Source organism: Oenanthe melanoleuca, chromosome 2 (genome assembly GCF_029582105.1).
Source record: "Oenanthe melanoleuca isolate GR-GAL-2019-014 chromosome 2, OMel1.0, whole genome shotgun sequence".
Taxonomy (NCBI): Eukaryota; Metazoa; Chordata; class Aves; order Passeriformes; family Muscicapidae; genus Oenanthe; species Oenanthe melanoleuca.
Window position 1 is genome coordinate 127597757 of NC_079335.1, and position 24259 is coordinate 127622015.

At 38.3% G+C, this 24259-nt stretch overlaps 1 protein-coding gene across 4 annotated transcripts in view; it reads right to left on the bottom strand.

The window, feature by feature from the left end:
- Nucleotides 1–24259, bottom strand: part of ADAM22 (ADAM metallopeptidase domain 22) — a 128135-nt gene that overhangs the window by 16173 nt on the left and 87703 nt on the right. For 2 of the 4 annotated variants that reach the window (XM_056486106.1, XM_056486102.1), the window contains exons 14-29: nt 22870–22921; nt 20890–20989; nt 18094–18165; nt 17569–17661; nt 15089–15169; nt 14807–14857; nt 14472–14535; nt 13858–13963; nt 12668–12784; nt 10850–11018; nt 9725–9833; nt 8839–8929; nt 7481–7498; nt 4425–4619; nt 1513–1613; nt 895–961 (exon numbers count right to left, since the gene is read on the bottom strand). In XM_056486106.1, the coding sequence (XP_056342081.1) occupies nt 895–961; nt 1513–1613; nt 4425–4619; nt 7481–7498; nt 8839–8929; nt 9725–9833; nt 10850–11018; nt 12668–12784; nt 13858–13963; nt 14472–14535; nt 14807–14857; nt 15089–15169; nt 17569–17661; nt 18094–18165; nt 20890–20989; nt 22870–22921 (1486 nt within the window). The remainder of the gene's footprint in view (nt 1–894; nt 962–1512; nt 1614–4424; nt 4620–7480; nt 7499–8838; nt 8930–9724; nt 9834–10849; nt 11019–12667; nt 12785–13857; nt 13964–14471; nt 14536–14806; nt 14858–15088; nt 15170–17568; nt 17662–18093; nt 18166–20889; nt 20990–22869; nt 22922–24259) is intronic. The other 2 variants (XM_056486103.1, XM_056486105.1) reach the window with 2 other exon arrangements.

Consider the following 24259-nt stretch of genomic DNA (forward strand, 5'->3'; position numbering starts at 1 on the left):
CTAGCATGATTAGCTTCCAGCAGCGTTGGTATCAAGCCCATTTGCCCATCAAGGTGCAAAGTTAGTAGCCATAATATGGGGAAGGACACTGTCACTGCCATCATGGTAAAAAAGAGGCCATTCATGTGGGGTGTGAGTGCTGTAAGAACAGGCCAGTGCTTTTGAGAAGCCCAGGTTTCCAGCCATTCACCACTCACTCACAAGAGGAGCCTGAACCGACAGGCTAAAGTGCCTAAAGGCTCTTTGTGTGGGGGGAGCACTGCACACATGGGCTCTACAGGAAATGTAACCCATAAATCCATAAGCCAGCAGCTCTAAGCCCTAGTGGAAAAGTCTGGGGATCAGTCACTTAGTAAAAGATTCTAATTACCCATTTATCACAGGGCTTACTCAAGACTGGCTGTTTCAGGCTTACAATGGAAAACTTCAAGGTACTCTCAAAGCAGACAGATACCTCTCCTAAAACCTCCAGGAAAGTATGCAGAGACAAATCTCTAACTCTGCAATGGCCCAGCCCAAGGTGAAGACAAGGGTAGGAAACAGTCAAGCTATGAGAAACTCAGTATTGAACCAGGATACACTCAGCAATGGCAGTTTACTGTAGACAAAAGCCTGCAGTGATGGTGCAGGCTGCCACCATCATTGGGAATTGCTATGGGAACGACTGTGAGGAAGCCTACATAAAAAAAGAAAATTAATAGTTAATTTTTAAAGAATACATAAAAGTAGCTTGATATACATTAGCCAAACCATTTACCAGATTATCATCCAGCAATCAGAATAGGCCACAGAGCAAAAATGCAGCTGTCTACTTTTCAGTATTCTTAATTTCCATCTACAAAACACAAATATGAAAACTACTTTTTGGCTTTGCTTTTTTAAATTCAGACTTACTCAGTTGAATTAGACCGTGGCCTAAATCTTTTGCCTCTGACTTTCTTTCTGTTTCCTCCTATATTACCTGAAAGAAATCAAAGGACAAAGACAGTAAAACAACTTGAAACTCAGCTGCCCCATGCCAAACTTTATATTATTTTTCCACCTATAGCAAAAGAGTTGCTACCTTTAAGTTTAGCCATTTAAATCTCACAGGTCTGTTCCTCTTGATTTACCTCAGACACTTAGGTTACCTTTCTCTACTTTTTGCTGCAACTATGCAGTAGAAAAATTCCTTTATTTCAGCTGGTATTTGACAAAATCACTATGCTTCAAGAAAAACACTAAACACTGCCTGATAAAAATCACAGAAGCTGGCAATAGTAAATATTTTTTTTCTCTTTTTCATGTTAGCTCATACTGGAGGGACAAAGTAAATGTAATTTCTTTGTGACAAAGCACTCTGCAAAAAAGGCACTTATGTAGGGTGCTGCTAAATCCTAATTCCAAATAATTAACAATTAGCACAATTTTAAGGAGTCATGCTGCTGTCCTAAGATCAGCTAAACTTTCAGCACAGCAGCAATGGTCCAGAGGCTGGTTTCCACTGTGGCCAGCGCAATGGTTCATACTTACCTTGCCAAGAATTACTCCTAGGCCTCCCATTTTCACAAATGTCTGAAATATGTTTTGTGTCAGGGATCCTTTCACTCCAGGAGTGAGATAATCCATTTGACCTGGAATAGGAGGGCTCAGATGTGGTTATTGTTAAGGGTATTGTCTCACATCAATGTTAGCTCAGCGGTTCGGTCACATTCCCGAGGCCAGTGACAAAACACAGCCTAAGGTCTGTCTGCACTAGCAGAGCATCCAGGATTTCTGATCAAACTCTGCAGTTACACCTTGCAGCTGTCCCTGCAGTGGTTCCATGTGCCCACGTTCAAGAGCCAGGCATCAGCACTGCTTTCTCCCTTGTCTGCTGAGGAATGCACAAACACCGGCGCACACCAGATTTCCTTTGGATTTGCAGCTCTGCCTCAGTTCCTGGATGCAAGAGGCTCTTACAGCTGTGCTCATTTCAAGGCTTTTTCATCTCACAGTCAAGCACATCCCGCCTGCAGGTTGCCCACTCCCTCCTTATGCTGCTGCAGGAAAGCCAGGACAGCTTCCCTCACCCCACTGCTACCAGTCTCAGGGGCTCAGGAGTTTGTGACAAGCATCCTCCTACCCAGAGCTGGTAGTGCTAGGGGAAAGGTAACTCTGCCTCATTTCTGCCAAATATGAACGTTTATATTTTATCAGCCAATTCCTGCAGTATATACTTCTAATGCGAATCTCAAAGCCAAAAGTAGTCTTTTTATCTAGGTGCTTGGCACAAACTGTTTTTTCTTTCCTCTTGTATTCCCTCTAAGAGGCAGAGATTTATGTGATGTCCAGCATGTGGGGCTTTGCAACAGCTGTCTCTTGTTGAACTAGAGCTGCTGCTCATGTTTGCCATTAGATCTACAATTATTTCCAAAAGAGAAGAGGAAGTCGAAAAATTCATAAAAGATGGCTACCTTATTACAGTGTCTTGCTTAAATGAACTATTTTTGTAGTTTTTAAGTCTGGATACTCGCATTTTTTGGTCTCTGCTTTCCTTGGAGGCATCTGAGAGATGCTCTTCAGTTTCCAGAAGCTCAGACTAATCACAGACACACAGAAGTAAGCCCAGGGTTTCATTAATTCAAACTGAATAATGTCATGAAAGGTCTGAGAAACAACAGATCCACTGACAGATTTTCAAACATTTCCTCCTCCTCTTCATGGTCTCTTTCAGGTACAGGAATGTCTTGCTATATAATAGTTTTGGTGTTTGCTATTTCATAATGGCAAGAGTTATCATAAAGTCACATCTTAATCCTTGAACATTCTCTGAATACCAACTAATACTTCCTAGTGCTTTCCAGCATAGAGCAGCCAGGACAGCTGATGGCCCAGCCACTCTAACATCTCCCAGGAGATGCCATCCATACTGGCACACAGAGCAAATCAAAACCAGTTTGGAAGGCAGGACGTACCACTCTGGGAATTCAAATGGAACGACTATGTCAGCTGTATCACAATGTTAATGGAATATTTGTCAGACTTACTTTTCCAGACTTGACAGTGGCACAACATACCTGAACTGGTGGTGGGAACAACAAAACTCTCTAGTACAGACAGACCTTAGAAACCATTAGCTTTTTGGAACAAATAATAAAGAGAGACATATGAAATAAATGAAGTATGAAAAGAAACACAGATACTTCATGAAAGAAGAAGCACATTAAATTACAGTCTTTTAAAAATAAGTTTTTTAAACTGGTATTTAAACCTGATAGACAAAGCTATGAAAACTTGCTTTCCCAAGACATTCTTTCAAAATTTTAACCAAATTCAAAAAGATTCTCCAACACAAACAGTGCATCATTTAAGATTAATGTTTGCTTCCTGAAAAAAAAACAAACAACTCATACATCTAAAAAGCTGAATTTAAAAATTAGAGATAATTAAGCAATCACTACTGGAGTTTTCCAAATAACATAGTCATTAAAACACACTGAATGAAGTTGTATATAAGATCAAGCTGCTATACCAAAATAGCAAATGTTACTACATATGTGTCCCTTCCATACATTTCTCTTTACTTTCATTGAAATAACAGGAAAGACAATGGCTTCATCAACTGCACGGTTGCAGGCTGCTTAGTGAGACAAAAATTGAGAATTGCAATTATCCTGTGAAGCAGTTCATGACTGTCAGTTCCTCTAGGACACAGTGCTTCTCAAAAATTGTTTTAGAATGTTAGTCAGAGATTTTCATATAAAGAATCTTTAACTGCAGAGGAACAGTGAGCATCATGATCTTAACAATTACAAATGGCTCTCAATGCTTTTAAATTAATCTTCCCTTTTAAAATGTTGGATTTTTTAGGCAACATTATTTGGAACAATAATGGAATTTGTGAAATCAGATCAAGAGCAAAATCTAATTCTCTCTAACCTAATGAGAGCAAAGAAAAAACTACAGAAAGTCTTTGTAGAATTATTTTCTAAGATAACACTTGGTGAACATTTCGTATGCTAGTCTAGTAAGTGGAATAAAATGCAATCACTATCATGTTTAATATGAGACAGCAGAAGTCTAAGTCAACACAATGGATTAAGGACACTGACAAATAAAGATATAAAAATAACATTTATATTTAACATTTTATGTTTATAACTATTATTGAAGCAAGACCATGTTCCTTTCCTTTGATTACATGATCATGATTAAAAAAGTTGTTGGCATTTTATTTAATTTTTTTCAGCCAGCAATTATTATTGCAGCTACTTGAAATAAATTCTCAAGCAGGGATATTATGAAAATTTTATTATACAAAAATTGATTTACAATGGAATTTTTTTTTTTTATTCTGGCCTAATCATACTAATTTGCAACTAGGATGGAGGAGAAAAATCAGTAATCAAAGCAAAAAGGATGCAATTTTAAACATTCCACAAAGAAAGAAGAAAGAGTCAAACCTGCTGCAAAACAATGAAATGTTCTGACTAATGGAATAATGGGTGATGGAACAGGTAGAAATCTGAAAATGCGACAGAAAAGCAGACCTCTTCTTAGAACTAGATGCAGAGTTTGTGCTGACTCCAGGAGGCATGTCGCTATAAAAAGAGTCGGCCTCTCCCGGCTTTTTTACATAATCTCCCTGGGGTATTTGTCTGAAGTGTAATAAACATTGTAGAGTCAGAAAACATGACAGGAACTAGAACGCACACAAACATGCATGAACATTAGTTTAAAAGAAAGAGGTAAGGATAGCAATCCTTGAGAAAAACTGTTAACCACACACAATAAGACTATTAATAAATAATTCAACCATCTGAGAGAAAACTCCCACACGCTCCTGTTATGTGCAGAAAAGTAGATTATGTGGTTTTGGAAAGGGAAAATAAGGAACATTTCATTGTTAATTCTGATCACAATTTTCAAAGTGAACTGTTTGTGATTCTTGAAACACTGGATAACCAGTTCAGACATTTCAAATAGCTCATCCTGCTGGCTGCAAAAAGCACCCTCAGATCCAGCACCAGTCCTGAGCCTAAGCTGAATACATGCCTGCATCAAAGCGGAGCTCAGGAAAAGTGAATGCTTTTTTTATTCTGAGGGAAATGCTTCCCATTCAACTTTTGTGATCATGATTGAATTCAAGAGTAGCAACCTGTTGAGTTGTTTAAAACTCAGGAGGATAAAACCCTCCATTTTTTAACAGATTTCTTGTCCAAGGGAGCTAACACCAGTGTCAGAGATTCTCAGCTACTCCTGATTACCGCAGTAGTACACTCAATCTGCTGAGACATACAAAGCTAATGCATTAATTTATCCTTTTCCAGAACTAGAAGTTCAGTTATGGTGAATACAACTATCTGTTCATTAGAAAGTTCTACTCAAGTTATGCAAAGTTTTTGCAGATGGTAAATTCGTCACCACTAGAGAATACCTGCCATGTAAATATTCCAGTTATAGTTCCACCAGATTTAAAAATCCTCCCAAGTACAAATAGTTACTTTGACAGCTATTTCATAATATCAGCATCAGTACTTATTCAGCCTCACACTTTCCAAGACATTTTTGCTACAGTCTGCTCCATTAAGATGCACATTTATCAGGTTGATCCGCATTCAGATTGTGTCCTACTACAGACCTAAACTGGGATGTCTCTATGCCATACCTGGATTTCTAATGCTTCTGAAGCATGCAAAGTATACAACTCTATGGCACACAAATCATTCAATGTAGTACTTCCATACTCCATCTTCTAACACCTCTGGAGTTCCAGTTCTTGTCCTATTCCTCAGCTGGCACATGATGTGTTCAGAGTTGGCTCAGTGTGGGCAGCTCTGATCCCCAGAGTTCTCTATCATTTGCTCTCTTGCTACTCCATCTGAAAAAACTCCCATGTAGCTGTGCCCTTTAAAGCCACACTATCCCAGCTGGCAGAATCCTTGCTAATTGGCTCTACTTTCCACTTTCAGTTTACTTGTTTCACTTGCTTATTAGTACCAAGTATCATCCTTACATCATGCTCAAAAAATATTATATTGGCTTCCTTTCATTGTTATTGAAGAAGTCTTTTTTTTTTTTTTTAAAAAGAAGGACAAACTAAACAATCTGGTGGGTATATTTTTTCCATTTATGCAGCACTCCTTGTACTTTTCCAAAATTATTCTTTTTAGAAGTCAGCCTACAGAATTTCATTTTATGCATGAAGGAGATTTAGTTACTAAGTATCTTCCTCATCTTTAAAATGATGGAGTCCTCCATTAGCTTCAGAAGTTTCAGCCTACACTGGTTTCCACTCTGCCTGTGCTCTCAGACACAGCTGCAGACTGGCTGCACACCCACAGATCTCTGGCCATAAAGTAGTTTTTAGAGATGAAGCTATCTGAGGAAGTTACTTTATCTAATATTCCAATGCAAACACACATGGGGCAGACTCTGTCTCTGTTTCGAGGTTTAGTCTGCTCTGTCCTCAGCCAATACTGAAACATCCCCAGTAGAATGACTTGATGGCCCAGTTAGTCTCCATTTACAGATACATCAGTTTCCACTAAGCAGCACGAAGCCTTAAATTCTGCCTTCCTTGTGCTGGGTGGCATTCCCTACCCACCAGCCTCTGCGTAAGGTTTGAGTTCAACACCATTGCCTTTTTCCTGTTACTGTACCAGTGGCCCATCTGACCCTGTAGCACACAACCAGCACTTGACAGTGCTTTTCCACTTTTGAAAAATATTTTGAGCCTGGCATAGAAAGCACTACACAAAGGGAAATGGAGAACAAGCACAACGGGTAGCAGCAACAAACAAAGCAGCAGCTTGGACCAGAAGGCAACGATACAGGCAGAAAACAGGGGAATTTGAGAAATCCTCATCTCTTGGGGACTGGGAGAGGAAGGAGCCAACTCCTTCCCACAAGATCCATCTGCCAGGCAGATGCCTGATCAAAGGGAGGTGGTCTTCCAGGAGCCAAACACAAGTCACTAGGAAAACAGTTTATTTTTGGTCGCAAGTTTGAGATGTGCTGAGCTTTCGCTCAGTCCTTTGCCGAAGCCAGTACTGTGCCTTAGCTATGAATCAATTGAACAGGGTGACAGGAAAGAATGGGCTCTTTGTCCAAACAGCAATTTAATTGCATTGTATTTTTAACAGCAAAGGAGCTCCAGGAATTATTTTTTCTCAAAAGGCTCCTGAACATCATGTTAATATTAATTATTCAGTTCTTAGCCTCCCAAGAACACTTTCATCTCTAATAGCCGATGTTCAGTCTCTCTTATTGGAAATATTCTCCTGTTTTCCTAAATAAAACAGTCTATTGCAGAAGTAAAAAAAAAAAATTATTTTTGCTACTGACTCCAGTGAAATCAGGATTTCAATCAATGCATTATAGAATACTGATTTCATATATATTATTAAAATGTGATAACCCATCTCAATATTTTCTTTATAGCATGTAAATGAGCAAAAGAGAAGAAAAGCTATTTTCAGAGACTTATAAGATACATTCCACTAGTTTTATCACATACCTCTGTCTTCTGTAGTTTCTTTCCACATAAACAGAAGAGAAAGGAAGAAGAATGAGTTTTTAGTACACATGGTAAGACCAAAAAAATGTGAAAGGAAAAGCACTGTATAGAGAATTAAATTTTTGCACAAAATATTTCTACAAAATTACTTCTGAAATAAGCATATTTACAAATACACTATATCAGAATAAATTATAAAAATATATTTGTGTTGATGGCTAGTCAGCACTGAGTGTAAAGTGCAGTTCATGATGGGTTTAAGCCTGTTCACTGTGAAGCTGCTAGTGAGAGGTGCACTCAGCCTGAACCTCCAAAAATTAATCCCACTGTCTAGACATGATCTCAAAATGAGCCCTTAACTTCTAGAGTTTTACTCAAAATAAAAGTCCAGATTCTCAGATACTGCCAGAAACTCAGAGTGATACACCAAGACAGTGTCACCTACGTTTCTACTATCCCTATCTTCATGATTTTTATTCCAAATGCTTCTTCCTTATGTATTTCTGATCTGTCCTCAGCCTGCCTCAGTCTGGCAAACCAGCAGGGGCTGTGCCACTTGGTTATGCCAAAGCACTGGGCTGTGCCCCAGCCACAGCACTGCCTGCAGCTGAGCCTGCTCTGCCCTCCAAGGACAAGGACCCATGGACAAACGATTTCAGAGACAGTCTCATCCAAACACAAATGGTAAAGTCAGTAGCCTTGAAGCTTTTTTTTTTTTTACTACAAGCAAAAACATAAATCCCTCTGTTTTTATAAGAAATTCACAAAATAATTAAAACTGAAAAAGACCATTCAGTCTAGTATAATCCATTTTGCCTCTCAGTGAGCACTGACAGCTCAACACCAGGAGAAAACTTGAGCCTAATTTGCAAATTGCAGATCTTTCCTACCAAAAAATTAATTTCAGGTTAAGCCAACTAAATATAATCATCTATTTAAGGAAGCCTGTGGTTAAATGCTTTGCTGACTGACTGGAGATTACCTTGCTGTATTTACTTCACCATAAGGAAACATTTATAATTTAATCAGATCATATTCTTGTATTTCCATACATACACTAAAATACATACATACACTAAACAAATCCATACATACACTAAAATCATAATCTGATCATCTAAAAAAACAAGAAAAGAAATTACTGAATGAGAAATCAATTTCAGATTTGGATCAAGCTCTCTAAAACCACAAATGCAAGAACTGCTTGAAAAATGTTAATAAGATAAAAACGTTACCACAAAAATATTGTTGAATTTAGATCTTCTAGATTGTTTTAATTGTTCTTTTCATAACATAATCAGCTATCAGATGAAATACACATATTTTTAAACTTATAAAGAAGAATAAAATGCACTTACTTGTAACCCCAACCAGTTATTCCTAAAACAAGAGCCAACACTAAAATGGTGCCAGCAATAGCCCCTATTATTATATTTGTGCTAACCACACCTGGAAACACAAGAAAGACAAAAGATATACATAGTTTTAGGAGAAAAATACACAAAGCCAGTAAATGCACCATCTTCCAAAAACCAGCTTGAACAGCTGATTATTATAGCATGGACATAAAAAGATCACTTGTAAATCAAGCCTTGACCTCTCTGTCTGTTTCCATTAACTGAATGCTTGTTAATGTGGAAATCTGTTCCTAGGTATGCCGAAACAAATAATATTATCAATACTAAAGTGCTGTAGACTACATCCTTACAACCTGCCCTAGCAAATACATGCTTACCATGGAATAAAAATGACTACTTGTTTGGTTTTGCTCAGATCTCTTCCATAGCTGAATAAATTGTCAAATGAAGGATTCTCGAAAATGTCCTCCCACAAGAATTTCTAATGACCAACATTTACAAGCTCATTTTTCCACAATATGTCTTTCTTTTGCATGCAAGACTAAAGCTTAATAAAAACTTCCACTCAAAAATGTTAAAGTCAAACATTACCTTTCCAACTAGATGTGGAATGTCCCAATAACCTTTTGCTTTTCCTAATCTATCAATATACCTATAAGGCTACTCAGATGATTGATAGAACTGGACCCACTGATATCAGTTCCCAAAGATGCACTGGCTGGGGATTCATTTACAGACACTGAGTGCTGTAGGAGGAAGAGAGAGGAACAAGGCTCTGGATGCTGCAGCATGTTGTGTGCTAACTGAAAGAGTAGGAGACATAGCTTAATGAACTTTCCTCAAATCCAAGCATTTTCAGTTGTTGGCAAAAATTATAACAGCATACCTTTATTGATGGCATCTTTATCAAAAAACAGATCATCTTTGATGTGAGAACTGCAGTCATCTCCTCCCCAGAATCGGTCACAGACACACTTTATTTCATTGCTGCAAACCTGGCAGGCAAAAGTGTAGCTCAGAAAAAAATCAGATTATTAATCTATTCCCATAATTAATACCTCAAGTATAGGTACAGTGATAAAGTCATGATTTTACTGCTCACAAAAGTTCACCAAAAAAAATTTAATATATAGCAATTTTTAATTTTTATGTTAAATATAAATGCATTAAATGTGCAATATAAAATTTTATATAAATATTATATGTGCAATTATATTTTATATAAATAGATGTAATGTTTATTCAGTACATACTTTAATGTAATCTATATTTAATAGAAACATTTATAATTGCTTTGGGAGACTGACCTTAATGACTTTTTTTCCTAAATATGATAAAGTGCATGATTTCAGATAAATAAGGAAGTTTTAATGCACTTGTACAAGACAAAAGACATTATGAGAGAATAACTCCTTTGATCTCAGCTCAGTTATAGGGCCCTGGACATTGTGTCAAACTGTGTGAGGGACAAGGGGACTCGCCAGGGCCACAGTGATGCCACAGAGTGCACATTGAGCAGAGAAACCAGCCAAGAGCCAGCCCACTGCCCCTCTTTTCCAGAGTAAAGGAACTCTCAGCTCACAAAATCCAACATCATCAACAGCTTTGATTTTTATGAGTCTTCTTGGCTATTTATGTAATAAAGAGGGAATTAAAAAGAACAGGTCTCTGAAAGAATAGAGACCCAGGTTTCTCAGTTCATAAAACCTTTGTATTTACACTCCAGCACATTGCCTGAGGAAATACCAATCAAGTTAGCAAAATTGATAGCAAAAACATTGATTGATAAAGCTTCTGTAAAACTCATACTAACTATGACTCATTGATTGGAATGCATTGACTGGAATGCATTGTATTTACTTATGTGCCTCCCTTCCCTTTCCTTTACAAAAACTCCTCCAGCTTTATGACTTCTAGAGCCACACTGCTGGCTTCCTGGCAGGTCTGGCTAGTAGGCTGCACAGGCCCAGGGCCCAGCAGAAGCAGCACAGAGCTGAAGGTGATTACGTACGCCGTGGCCCGAGCAGACGCGGCTGTCGGCGGTGCCGGGGCAGGTGCTGAAGTTGAAGGCCTCGGCCGGGAGGCAGCGATGGTCCAGGCACACCATGTCGGGCCCGCACGGCGTCCCGTTCTCCACGTAGCCCAGGTCCGTGTCCTCGTCCAGCCTCACGTGGCCACCGCTGCAAGGCAACCAAGAGGACCTTGGAGATTTGTGCTGTGCTTGGATGGGACTGCTTGAGAAACCAGGCCCTGCGCTGCTGCCTGCGTTTCTGTGCCACACAGTGCCCAGGGCCAGGCAGGAACTGTGCGAGTCCAGGATCCCTCCCTGGCTCCTCTGGGGATGCAAGAACCCCCCTGGCAGACCCTCTGAGACCCCAAGTGATGCCCAAGAGCCTCAGAGGCTGGATTTAGCTCCTTGGGAAAATTCACCAGCACTGAGGGAAGAGATGCAAGCCCTGAAGATTAATAAAGTGTAAATTAGAGTGTTAGGGTGTAGAATAAGTAGGTTTTTTGGATTGTTTATATTAAAGGCCATGTGGTCAAAAAGGAGGATTTGGGGTGTGGTGGGTTTCTTCCTCCTTCTCCTTCATGTCATCCAGGTTGGGGTTGCATTCTGGGAACCACAGATTGGATGGGGAAAGAACTGGACATTGTAATGAGACTGCATGGTATTGGAAAGTGATTGTAAATATTGAAGAAGTAGTCTAGAGTATAAAAGTTACGGCTCTGCCTGCCCAGATGGCACTTTTGTCATGGTCACTTTGTAGAGCGAACCTGGTCGGGACACTCTATGGATAAGGTAAAATAAACAGCCTTAAAACAGCAAAAGGTTGTCTCAAGCAATTTCTCACTGGTGACTTCAGGAAAACCCTGAATCCCAAACCACCTGCATGTCCTTTCTAAGGATGTCTGACACCTAAAGAAACCCTCAAACAGTGACAGGAATAAGCACTGGCTTAGTGATCTCACTGGGCCTAATATGGAACACACCAAAGTAGTATATCTACAAAAAGTAGTGTATCTACATCAAACAAATGTAATCATGAAAACAAGGGCCATTTTTCCTCTGAAACAGCCAGAGTTAGATAAAACTTAGTTTACTTGTTTAGGACATCATTTTGCCTTACAAAGGTGTGAAACTATGAAAACATACCCCCTCTATAATTAGAATTCAGCTACAATATAGCCATGAATTAGGCTGCCAGAGTGTGGATACTGAGAGCTAGGGAAAAAGAAGCTTGAATCTTTCCCAGGCTACTCAAAGGAAAACAGAAGGGAAAGAATTAATAACAGAGATTAGCACCTGCAGAGTCCATGAGTGATGTTTTGGTAAAAGCATGTTCACAAGAGGTGTTACCTTCCTTGGGCCAATGACCTTTTTCTATCCTGTGTTCCACAATCTAGTCTATAAAAGCATGGTTGCTTTTTTATTAAATCCCATTTTTTCTGCCTCTGAAGGAAGTCGTGTGTTGCTATGTCATTTCACCATTCCTAGCCTTACTGTGACACCAGTTAACTTTGGCAGTGCAGGCATAAGTCTAAGTATTTTGGGTACATTAAGTACTTTGCAAATAGTAAAGAATGTACAATCTCAGGGCATGAGAAGAGCATTATGTCTCTACAGGCAAAATTACCTACTGAGGGGACTGTGAAACTGCTCCACAGGTAGTTCATTTTCTGAAGCTTAACAAAGGTCGAACTGAAATAATGGCTATGTATTTTTACGAAAAAAAATAATTGAAACAGTTTATCTCCACTTAGGTATGAGAAAGCTGCTTTTCTATGCAAGATGGATATTGATTATTCTGTTTTCAGGATTTCAAATTACCTGCAATTGTAGACTTTTCCATAGTGCAAGATTGATGTTGTGATTTCACCATCAAGTTCTCCAAGTCTGGGCACGCTGGATATATTGGAGCACAGAAGGTATCCACAAAGCACATCCCTGCATTGAAAGAGTAAACAGATACTCATAAAAAATTAAATTAAATTAAAACGGACAATCAAAAATATGATCACTTTCTTGGTCATCTATTTGTTATTCCTTGCTGTTCTCCCACTGACAATAACTTCCATAAATGATGCTGTTTCCCAAGAAAGTTCTTCTCCTTGGAAGTTAGATTGGGAAAACTCTGTTTTAATAACATATTATCAAAAATGCCCTGAGCAATAACAAGCAGGGAGCTGTCAAGAACAAACCACATCGAATTGATTTAATAATCTATTAAGATACAGTAACTGGTCCATAGAGGAGCAACAGCAGATACTGGTGCTAAATACACTCTCATAGGACACATATGTAAGGGAACTATAGACACCAAGTTTAATTCATCTGCTGAAGGGACCTCACTATTCATGTGTGGAGACTTTTGCACTGACAGAATAGTAGGGTCTGATATCTTCCATATTACTGAATATTTTTTACTTATGAATTTGTAGTGGAACAGAAGTAAGGTTACCAAATCTGCGTTAAAAATGGGAAAGAACATTAGTTCACCTGTAGGCAGAACTAGAAATCAAATGTCATGGACAGAATGGAGAAATCTGAAAAAACAGTTTGATAAGGACTGGTGAAAGGTTCAGAAATGGGCTGAAATAATCAACTGCATATATCCAAAATGTGAAAAATTGCTTTAGGCAGCAACTTGCAGGAATATTCTTAGAAAGTTGCAATGTCATGAAAAGTGAACACAGCTTAGCAATGCAATGGCACAGCATAAAAAGTGAACACCACACCAAGATGTGAAACCAAGGGCTGTTCTCCTCTGCACTGCTAACTCTCACTGATTACTAGGACCACTTTTGGTCCAAGCTCTCCCAAGCTCAGATGGTGCTCTCTTGTCAGGGGTCATCTCTTTTTGGCACCCTGCTCCCTCCAGGATTTCTTGCACAAAGGTCTGCAGAAGAAGGCCAGAAGTCTGATCCATAGAGAGGCTTTTTGTGTCTCTTCATTCCAGCTAGAAAACTGGATTAAGGGTATGAACCTCATTCTAGATCCATCTAAATGGATCAACTTACTGTTTATTGCACTGTATCCAAGAGTCCTTGTCTCTTCCACAGTTTCCTTTCTCAGTCCCCTCAATATTCAGCTTCTCATAGCAGTACCTGTCAGCAGCTGTCACTTCTGAAAACAGAAACAAATCTCTTCTAAGATGGTGACTTCAAAAAGCCATCTCATGAGAAATGGGGATACATGATCAAAGCAAGCAGAGTTCCCAGTTTGTGAACTGAAACACCATGATCTGCAGGTGGCCCATAAAAGTCTGCACAGTGCTCTTTTCGGTTAAAAGCTCTATGATGGCATCACAGGACTGTTTTTAAATATTGTTCAGATTGATGAGAGTTTATTGGTCAAAACTGTCCAGAAGCCATTGAAATAAACTAATCAACATGAGCATAGGCTCCCTAGATGGTTATTAATGAGAACTAAAGTTTTAGATTTCAGAATAAATACCAGTAAGTTAACCAACACTAGAGAAAGAGGTGGAAAAGATGGAAAGAAAACAAGAGACACACTGTTCTAAGTGTTTTCAGTGGTTCTTAGTATGTCTCTTCCATAATTTTTCTTTGCTAAGATAGTCTTTCAAGCCACAGGTGTTACAACCAACTTAGATACAGAAACATTCACATACTTTCACCCCAGATATATTTGCACTGCCGGTCCCTGGTTTTACATCTTCCTCCAAAGCAAATACCCTAGTAAGGAAGAAAAAAATACCGAAAATATTTCAAATTATTTGATTTTCCAAAATATGTATTTCTTTAATATAAAGATTAGTCACATGCTTTATATTGAGATAACTAATATGTGATTCTATCTTCTTTTCATTCAAAATATGACTAGCACCCAAAATTCATGAATGTTAGCAGAACTGTCCAAGGTGACTTCCAAAGACTTAAAACAAAATCTATAAAACGCAATCTATAACAGCAGAAAGAATGTAAAACTAACTGAAATCCTAATTACCTGTCTGTTATCACATGAATATCCATCCATTTTATGGATATTAGGAGAACACTACAGAAAGAGAAAATAAGTTACAGATCATAGATCAGACAAGCATGAAAGCAAAGTATACAATGAAAAATTGTATATGAAAATGAAATAACATTTCAATATCATTCTGTTTTTTTCAGCATCAACAAATTTAACACCATTTTAATACACCACACTATACAAAACATTCATCATGATTTTGAGATTACAGGTGGAGTTTTTTGTCTCATGAATAGAAGACACAAAAATCACCTGGCTGGAATTTCCTGTGCAGTTCTCTGCAATATCACAATCATTCACTGCTTCCCGACACAAAACTCCCTTAGGTTCAAACTGGAAAAAAAGCACAGAAAATTAGTGTCTTGGTTTCTCTACATCTTGCCTTAAATACAATGCTTCCAAAAGAAAAAATAGGAAATATTCACATGCTGACTGAATTAGGAAGTCTCTCCTTTCCCTGCTGTGTATGCTGCACCACTCAAGCCATTAACTGGTGCAAGTGATACCACCCTCTGAGGCACCCCCTCCCAAGGGCATGGACTGTGGGGCCAAGAGGGAGAATTCTCTCCTGGGGCAGAGGAACCCTGGGAGTGTCCAAACCAATACTGCAGTGGCTGGCACCATTATCCTACCAGGTCACTGTGTCTTTTTGGGATTATTTTACTCTTCTTCACAGAACAGGAATTATCCCTTCTCTCTAGGGATGAAGAGCACCACAGAGCTCTACGTATAAACACTTAGGTTATTTTAATCCCCCATTGTTGTTGAAGAACAGGAACTAATAATAAATGTACTGAATTCTGTACAGTTTGACACCATTTACTAAGGGACTGGGTTTTTAACAATGAAAAGTGTACCAGTGACCTAATATAAACATTTTAGCTAAAGAATTATGTGCTAAGTTTCAAGACCTGGAAAAAGAAGGAAGACAACTTATTTGAGGCAATTGTTAGTGTTTCTGGTCATGGATATATTACAGACTCCTTATTTTTCCTCAAAGTTTTCTTAAGACTGTGATACCCAGTTCATTTTGCAGGCCTGTGATTTTTTTTTTTTTTTTTTTTTTTTTTCAGATCTGCATGTACATATATTTTTTGGGGATGATTGCTAGCTCCATAGCTGGCATGAATGGGCACAAATCAGTGGAAGAACTAGACTATGGTACTTTCTCAGCCCTCAGCTTCTTTTTTCTATCAGTCACTGAAAACATGCAGACAGACACTAATCTTATCAGAGACACTACAGCATTCTGGGATGTATAATCCCATGTATTGCTTGCAATCCCTCCTTCACTCCTGCTTTCAGGCAGGATATTATAGGAGAAGGTAACCCCAAGTTTGGGAGCTATTATATACAATATTTTTGGGTTGTCCTGATAAAGAGCTCCTAGGGATGGATGTTCTGTAAAATTCTACTTTTCTGTTCATTCACTCACCCTTGCCACTCTGTAAGTAGATAAATCCTTTTCTCATTTGGAAAAAAAGAGGATAGGTGTACAAAAGATTTGTTTTGTTCTGATAGTCTTAAATGTGATGCCTATATAACTTGGATTCTTAAGCAAAATTTACCCACATTGCCAATCTGCTGATTTTTTTTCTATTATTATATTTAAAAAATGAATGTGCTTAGAGAAATGTGGTCTGTTCCAGCATAATCTGTGCTTTTTCTTTTTTTAACATTAGGATGAATACAAAGTCAAGAGTGTGGTCCACAGTTATTATTAATGATACTCCTAAGGAAATTAAACTCTCAAATGTGCACAGACAAAGATAAAAGTATAGCACACAGTACAGCACAGTCTTAACTACATTAATACTAATAATCTTTATTACTAAATGAGTACAAACAACTATTTGAAGTCATATTTAGCAGGACTCCCTTACAGCCATGATCTGGTTTAACCTCCTTTTACTATTTGCTGATGTATCAAGAAGAATAACTTACAGTTTACATAGGGCTTGATTCCCTTTACTCAATGGGATTTCAGTCAGTCCAAATAAAAGGAGACACAGGCAGACCAAACTGAAACTGAAGTCAAGTGTCTTTTAGACTAATCCTTCTCAGTAACTCTGCTGGCTGCACTTTTGTGTTTTTTATACAATATCCTTCCCTCAGATACTCTGTGGAATGATTTCCCCATTCAGACTCATGGGGAAACCCAGAGCAACACATATGGCACTGGAAGTGGCACACAGATGAGGATGTGCATGTTCACAGAATGACAGAATGGTTGGGGTTGGGAGGGACCTTAAAGATCATTCAGCTCCAGCACCACTGCCATGGGCAGGAACACCTTTCACCTGCTCAAAGACCCATCAAACCTGGCCTTGATCACTTCCAGAGATGAGCCATCCACAGCTTCTCAACTCATTCCAGTGCCTCACCATTCTCATGGTGAAAAGACAAGGACATCTAACGAAACCTTTATGGTGAATCCATCCTTTCAGCATGTCTAATGAGATCTCATAGAACTTCAACCTGATTCAAACTTGTCTGAAACTGGAAGGTTTAAATTTACCTCTGCATTTGCTGACAGTCCCTGCCCCAAAAGCCAAGCCTAAAAGACAGAGTACAGCCTCAGAAAAATCAGATTTCAGCCAGTTTTAAAAGGTAAGCTTTCAGAAGAGTAATCACAAGGTAGCAAGGGAGAACACAGGTGCTGTAGTGCCTGCAGCCACCTGGTGCTGGGTGCATTCCCAGCAGGCTGCTGCAGTGCAGGTCACTGCCCTTACCCGGCACTTCCGACAGCAGAGCCCGTTGCTGCACTGGGAGCCCGCGGTCAGGGTGCAGGTATTGCAGCACTCCCCTCCTTCACTGGCACACTCCTGAGGAACACACACAGAATACAGAGCAGAATACACGGGAAAAGCACATGAACCCCAAGCTCTCATTACTTCTTGTCTTAGCACACTACCTGCATGGATTTTTATTCATTCCTTTAGACACCTAGAAAAAGGCATATACTTGTGGGGCATGAAACTGCTGCCTCCTGTACAAGATAGAAAATATTTTTTCTAATTTCATATTGTCAACCATTAAATGCTAACATCTTAGCACTGACCAGTGTTTCCATCTATGAAAATGCTTGCTTTCTTGTTTTTGAAGGTCTCATTCTGCACAGGCAGCTGTTACTATGAATCCTTGGGCACACAACCTTCACCCTGCTTTGTCTTCCTCCACTTATCATTAACAGCAGCAATGTGCAGTACCAACTCCTGGACAAGTCTAGTTGCTAATTTAAAGTACACTGCACTTACCGCTATTGTCCCACAGTCACATTCCTCTCCATCTTCCACAAAGCCATTGCCACATTCTGGAGGATCCAGAAGCTGCATGGAAATTCAGAAATCAAAAGGCATGTCTCTTTTTAAGGGCATCTTTGTCATATTTGCTCTGTGCAACATGGTTTTTAAGCTAGCCCTCCAAGTTCACTAACAGAAAAACAGTACCAATGACTCAGGGAGAAACAACTGACACAAGTAAAGAGTACAGAGGATGAACACTCCTGAAAATTGATACAGCAATGCTGCTGAGGCACATGGTATCTTCTGTGCATAGGTGTCAGCTTTACAGTAAATTCAGTTTGAGCAGAAGTTACAATGAAAAACAAAAGGTGTGACAATAAAGGAAAAAAAATTAAAGATATGACAATTTCATTATCTTCATAGCGGTTGCAATTGCTGTTGGAGTTCAAGTGACAAGGGCTGAAAGGTTAAAGTCTGCCCTGTAAGTTCAGAGATATTAGCCATAAAAATTAGTCCTTTTATGTGGCTCAGAAATGCTTGGGAAAGAGAGAGGGTAGGGGTTTTTATCAGTTTTTGTTGCAGTTGGATTTTTATTTCCATTTTCCTCTACCGCAGTTGGGAACTTTCTGCAGTTTTCTATAAGTATGTATTGCAGGCAGATGTGCACAGGAGGTATTGGTGATGAGGCTTCCTCTCTTTCCTTTCAACCCTCTTGCTGGACTGTAACTTAAAAGATCAAAATCTGTATATTTGTATGCCATAACCTCTTCTAAGGGACACTTATATTCTGTTCTTTCCAGTTTAATTTTTTCTGTCTTCCTAAAATTTTTAAAGGTAGCTTTTCTAAAAGAAAATACACTTTTTTCCCTTTGGACATAAGAAAACATAATTGTAGCTTTTACTACAAAAATGAGAAGGCATTTAAGTGTGTCACCAGACTAAAATTTTGAACATCATCCTTTGAGTTCTCCAACTAAACTAGGACCGTTCCAAAATCACTCTGCTCCTGAGCCTCTGCACAAGTGCATTGTACACAGTGTAGAGCATTTCTCACTGGCTGCTGCCTTTCTGTCAGGAGCCCACAGGATGGAGCATCACCCCACGTGCTTCACTGTGCCACAAACCACAGCCTGGCACAGGCTGATGTGCTATTATTAGATCCCCTATTGAAATGGAAATTGGACTGCAGCATGCAAAGCATATGTAGAGTTTAACATTAAATGTATGCAAGCCTTTAGAATTATTAAAGAGTTGTTAAAACTGCTTGTTTCCTGTGTATTTTTCAAGACATCTTAACTTCCTCAAAATCTCTCAGTGTGCTGCACAACAGAGACAAGGAGATGGCAGCAACAGAGCATTCTGTCTTGAAATATTGGGCCAATTTACTGTAGTACACAAGGACAGCTAAAAACAAAATCGAAGGAAAAAACCAAACATTACAAGCAAATTTGATAATCTTTCCCCAAAGTCTTATCATTTATCCATTCATTTGAAAAGAGCATATGTTCAGCCTGCTCCAGCAGCCATTTATGTAATTTTTGGGATTATAGCTGATCTAAGAGTGGAGCACTGCCAAACACTGCACCTTGTCACATCAGCTTTCCTTTATCTCATAGTGTTTGAAAAACAAAAACAAGTTTGTGTCTCACCACCCTTGCTAGGAAACACATCTTTGACAGCTTTGTTAATTAGACAGACATCCATTGACAAAACCTTTAAACCAACCCAAACCACAACACATAAAAGCCACTACATCACCCTGGCTTCCACACCTAACTCACATTTCTGCATGCCATCAAAAATACCCCTAAAGTGCTGCCAAACTAAATTGAAAGGAGAATAATTGGGGTTTTTCCAAGTGACAGATGTGCAAATGAGCACAATCACTAAAATAAAACCAAGTAAGACACATTACAGTATATAAACAATGCTCTTGGCAAGTAAATAAATCTACCTTTGTTTCTCTCCACCTTTAATGGGATGGAAAAAAGCAAACTTCTAAAACTCAGGTACATTTTAAATAAGAAATTTTGCATCTTATTAATGAATTACAATGCTTTCTCTCCACTTTTAATAATATACTCTTTCATCAAAAGAGACCTTTAAGTGACAAGCAGGCTCAGCTTGTCCAGATTTGATGTTTTCTCCTTCCTTAACTTCTGCTGAAATTCTGTAGTTGTCAGAAGATGCACTTTTTCTCAGGTTCACCAGAAGGAACATGAATCATTCCTGAAGTGATTTTCTTCTCTTTTACATCTGTGACCACCTCAGATATCAGATAAGGTCTTTTTTTCCACATTGGACTGTCTTTCTGCCTTAGCCTCTTTCCTTTGCTTGTTGAAAGACAGCCATTAAATACAGGTTAATATTATTTATATATAGAAAAGGGTCAAGATCATTATCCTGCTTGCTTTACATTTTAACACATGCTTCAGTAAATGGAGCAGGAATATATCAAAACACTGCTGCACATCCTCCATTGCAGAGCTGTTGTAAATACAAAGTTGTATTGCATTTACAATATTCAGAATAAATTTTGTGAGGGATGATTCATGATCAGAGGCTGTGGATACTCTACTGGACATGACACCATTTTATTAGAAATTTATTTAAAAGTAGTTTCTAAACTACTATGAACTAAAATAATCTACTTACATTCGTATGTTACCAGAATAGTTAGAACTTAGAAAGAACCAGAACTATCAAAACTATAGATGTTTTTTCCAACACTATAATTTTCAGTTTTCTTGGTTTCATCAAAATTAGCAATAGAATAGAAATAATATTCAACATTAATGTAATGCTTACTTTGGTTGGTTTATTGAAAAGGCAGGCTCCACCTCCATTGTTTAAAAATTCATGATACTCTTCAATATCACACTCAGAGAACTTGCTTGGAAGGTAGTACCTAACAGAATAAGGTAGAAGGATTATATTCTCTGATGCTTCTTACACTGTATTTTGTTTTTTCAAAAGAGAAGACATATAATGTTATATTTTAGAAAAAGAATGGAAAGATGTTGTTCAGAATCAGGGTGACTATCTTTTTGTAACTCTATATAATTTGAATATCCTTCCAGTAAATAATAAGGAAATTTCAACAATGACACAGAGCTCACGGAATGTGAGAGGTCTAGAACATTTCACTAAGTTTTTACACACCAAACAGCCCAAGTCTGATTACAGTGTGTAGTTTGCACAAGCATGACTTGTTCCACTAGCAGGCCTGATCTCAGAAATACATTTATTTCCTCCCATGCAAACTGCAGGAGACAGCTTATAGTTTGTTTATCTCTTAGAGGAAATGGTTCCCCTGACCTACAGAATTTTTATATAATAGAGTTATGCCATTTTAAACATGCTTCTAACAAACTCCACCTAACATTTCAGCTTCCCTCTGTCATCTGTCCCACTCAGTAAATTTCAACTGAGTACAGAGTGCCCCTGAGGCACAGTGACCCACCTAAAAACAATGTGAAGCAGAGAATCTTTGCATGGATCCTTTCCACAGGGAAATAACTTTTCCCAAGGTAAATGCAGTGATCTTTATATTCAGGTCCATAGTCATTAAAGTACTTATGCTTGAAGGAGATTTTGGAGTCCCAAGGGCTTTCCTCTATCAGCTCACCACTGGATATAAAAATATTAGCCAAAGTGCTAACTTGTACTTCTGGGAGAGATAACTTCCAAAACATAATTGGCTTTTTCCATCTCTAATGCTCATGAATTAGGTCTAAATGCTACAAAGGTTGTGGATTTCACCAAAGTTCAGCAATAACTAGGTAAATACAAGGCTTTTTCATGTATCAAATTATTTGAAAAGTTTTAACTTCAGATAAAGAATTTAAAGGCCCTAACATGTGAATTTATAACTTTTATAAGAATCAAAAATGCCTCTCAGACTGGCTTTTTAACTTCCTGAAAATCAGAAAAACCCTATCAGGTATGTTTTCAGCTATGGTAAGGTGAAAAGGGCACACATTTGCACTTTCAGAGAGGTTTGAATAAACATACTTTTTTGCTCAAAATTTTTCTGACCACAAAGCTATTGTGAAAATTTGTGGATCCATTCAAAATTAATTAAAAACTGAGCCCTGGCTATATCTAAAACTAGAATACAATGTAATTAATATCTAAAACTAGGCTACAATGTAATTCATATGCATGATAAAAGACAGGCCTGTAATGAAAAGTGTTAGGGTCTGAATAAACTTCAGAAAGCATCAAATTTCATCCAGCAGCAAAAATCTGCTGATTCACCAGTTGTTATGTTAAAATCTCTCCAATGAGAGTACACATGGGTATGAACATACTCAGTCTCCAGTGGGGGCAGTTTTTCTAACAATGTCACACAAACTGGGTGATAAAAAATTATATAGATGAAAGATTCCAACAAAAACACTGAAAATGAGACAAGCCTCAAAAATTTGACTGTGGAATTTCAAGAATTAGGGTGTGTCATTGTTTCCACAACTCAATAGCAAACTTGTATGAGAAAATAAGCTATACCTGCTTCTGCCTCTCTGCAATGACCTGGTTTGACTGTTGAGCCTTGTGCTTTCCAAGTAAAATCTGCATTAATCAAAAATCCTCACATGCCCCTTTCATTAACTCACTTATTCTCACATTTCTTTGAAGGTGTCTTTGTATGATATATACCTAATACTTTACTTTCTGAAAACTGAGTCATCAAAAATATTCTGCTGAACCACCAAAGAGAAAACTTTCAGACATTTCCTTTATGTCAGTCTATAAAGAACATGACTTTCTTCTAGTGAAATGTCTTACCCCATATCTCCCATTATGCATCCAGACCACATGTCCTCACACTTACACTCACCTGGTAAAAAAAAAAAAATAAATAAAAAAGATAAAATAAAAAGTTACATCTAGAGTCCCAAAGTAATACAATTCTTATCACAAAAAGCACAAGTTGAAAAGAATCATTTTCTTGTTTATTGCACACCTTACTTTAAGTGTATCAAGTACACCCTGCCAAATTTTTTAAAACTCTAAATGATTCTATGCAATCCTGAGTTTTGAAAATATATCCTGTTTCTCTTTTTTTCTCTTAAAGAAAACTGCAGTGTTAACCTTCGGCATTTGCAAATCATCAGTCAGCTTTCTCATCTTCTCCTGTGTGATGATGCTCATTTCCCAAATTTTCAGAGTTTAAAAAAAAGAATCATTTTACTTTTCAAATTTTAGTTCTCTTCTTTGACTACGGTAATGTGATTTTGAAAATCTCCCCTTGAAAAACCCCAAACAATAATTCAGATTTTAAAAAAAGCATGGAATGGTCAATGAACACAAGGTAGTACAGCAGGATCTATCAGCTTCTTCCTCTGCTCTCCCTCCCTCCCTCCTTCCTTCCCCTGCCTGCCTCCCTTCCCCATGCAACTCCCTTCTGCCCTGCCAGATGGGATCACTTTGCTCTGGTCTCAATCCTCCTCTTTCAAAGCTGTGTCTTGCTGTAATTTCAGTAGAAATGCCTTCCACTTGCACATTCCATAATTTCTCTTACTGTACACATGAATATCAGTTTATTGCTTCCATTTTAAAAGCACAGCAAGAAAGGAAACAAAGCTCTGTCTAACAATTGCATTCTCCTGTCTCCCTGCCAAAACAGTGCCCTGCCCCTCTCAGCCAGAAAGAAAGGGAATCACCACTGTTACAAGTTTTACTTTTACCCTGCCCCTACATCAGCTCAAAAATATGTGGCTGGAAAATGAGTACTGAACATGTCTGCAGGATAGAGCATCTGTCCTACATTTCTGAGTATTTTTAAAAATAGTTTTACATAATCTGCAACAAAACCCCTTTAAATGCAGATGTATCTCTGCATTATATATTGTCTTTACAATGCCTGACAAAAAATTCACTAATCAATTTTAAACTAAAGCTGCACGAGCACACACAATCCAGTAAATCTGCACTCCAGTTCATTATCTAAATTGTTTCAAAACTGTATTTTTATTTTATCCACATCAAGCTGGGACTTCATATAACATGGAAATGGGAAGGCAAGGGGCTTGTTGGGGGCACAGTGGTGGAGATTAAAGCATTGCAGGTAAACAGGGAAAACTAAGTAGCTGAATATCAAGGTTACAGCAGAGAAATGGTAGCAGTAGGGTAGCAGATACTGGAGATCCAGGTAATCTACAGGAGAAACAGGGGA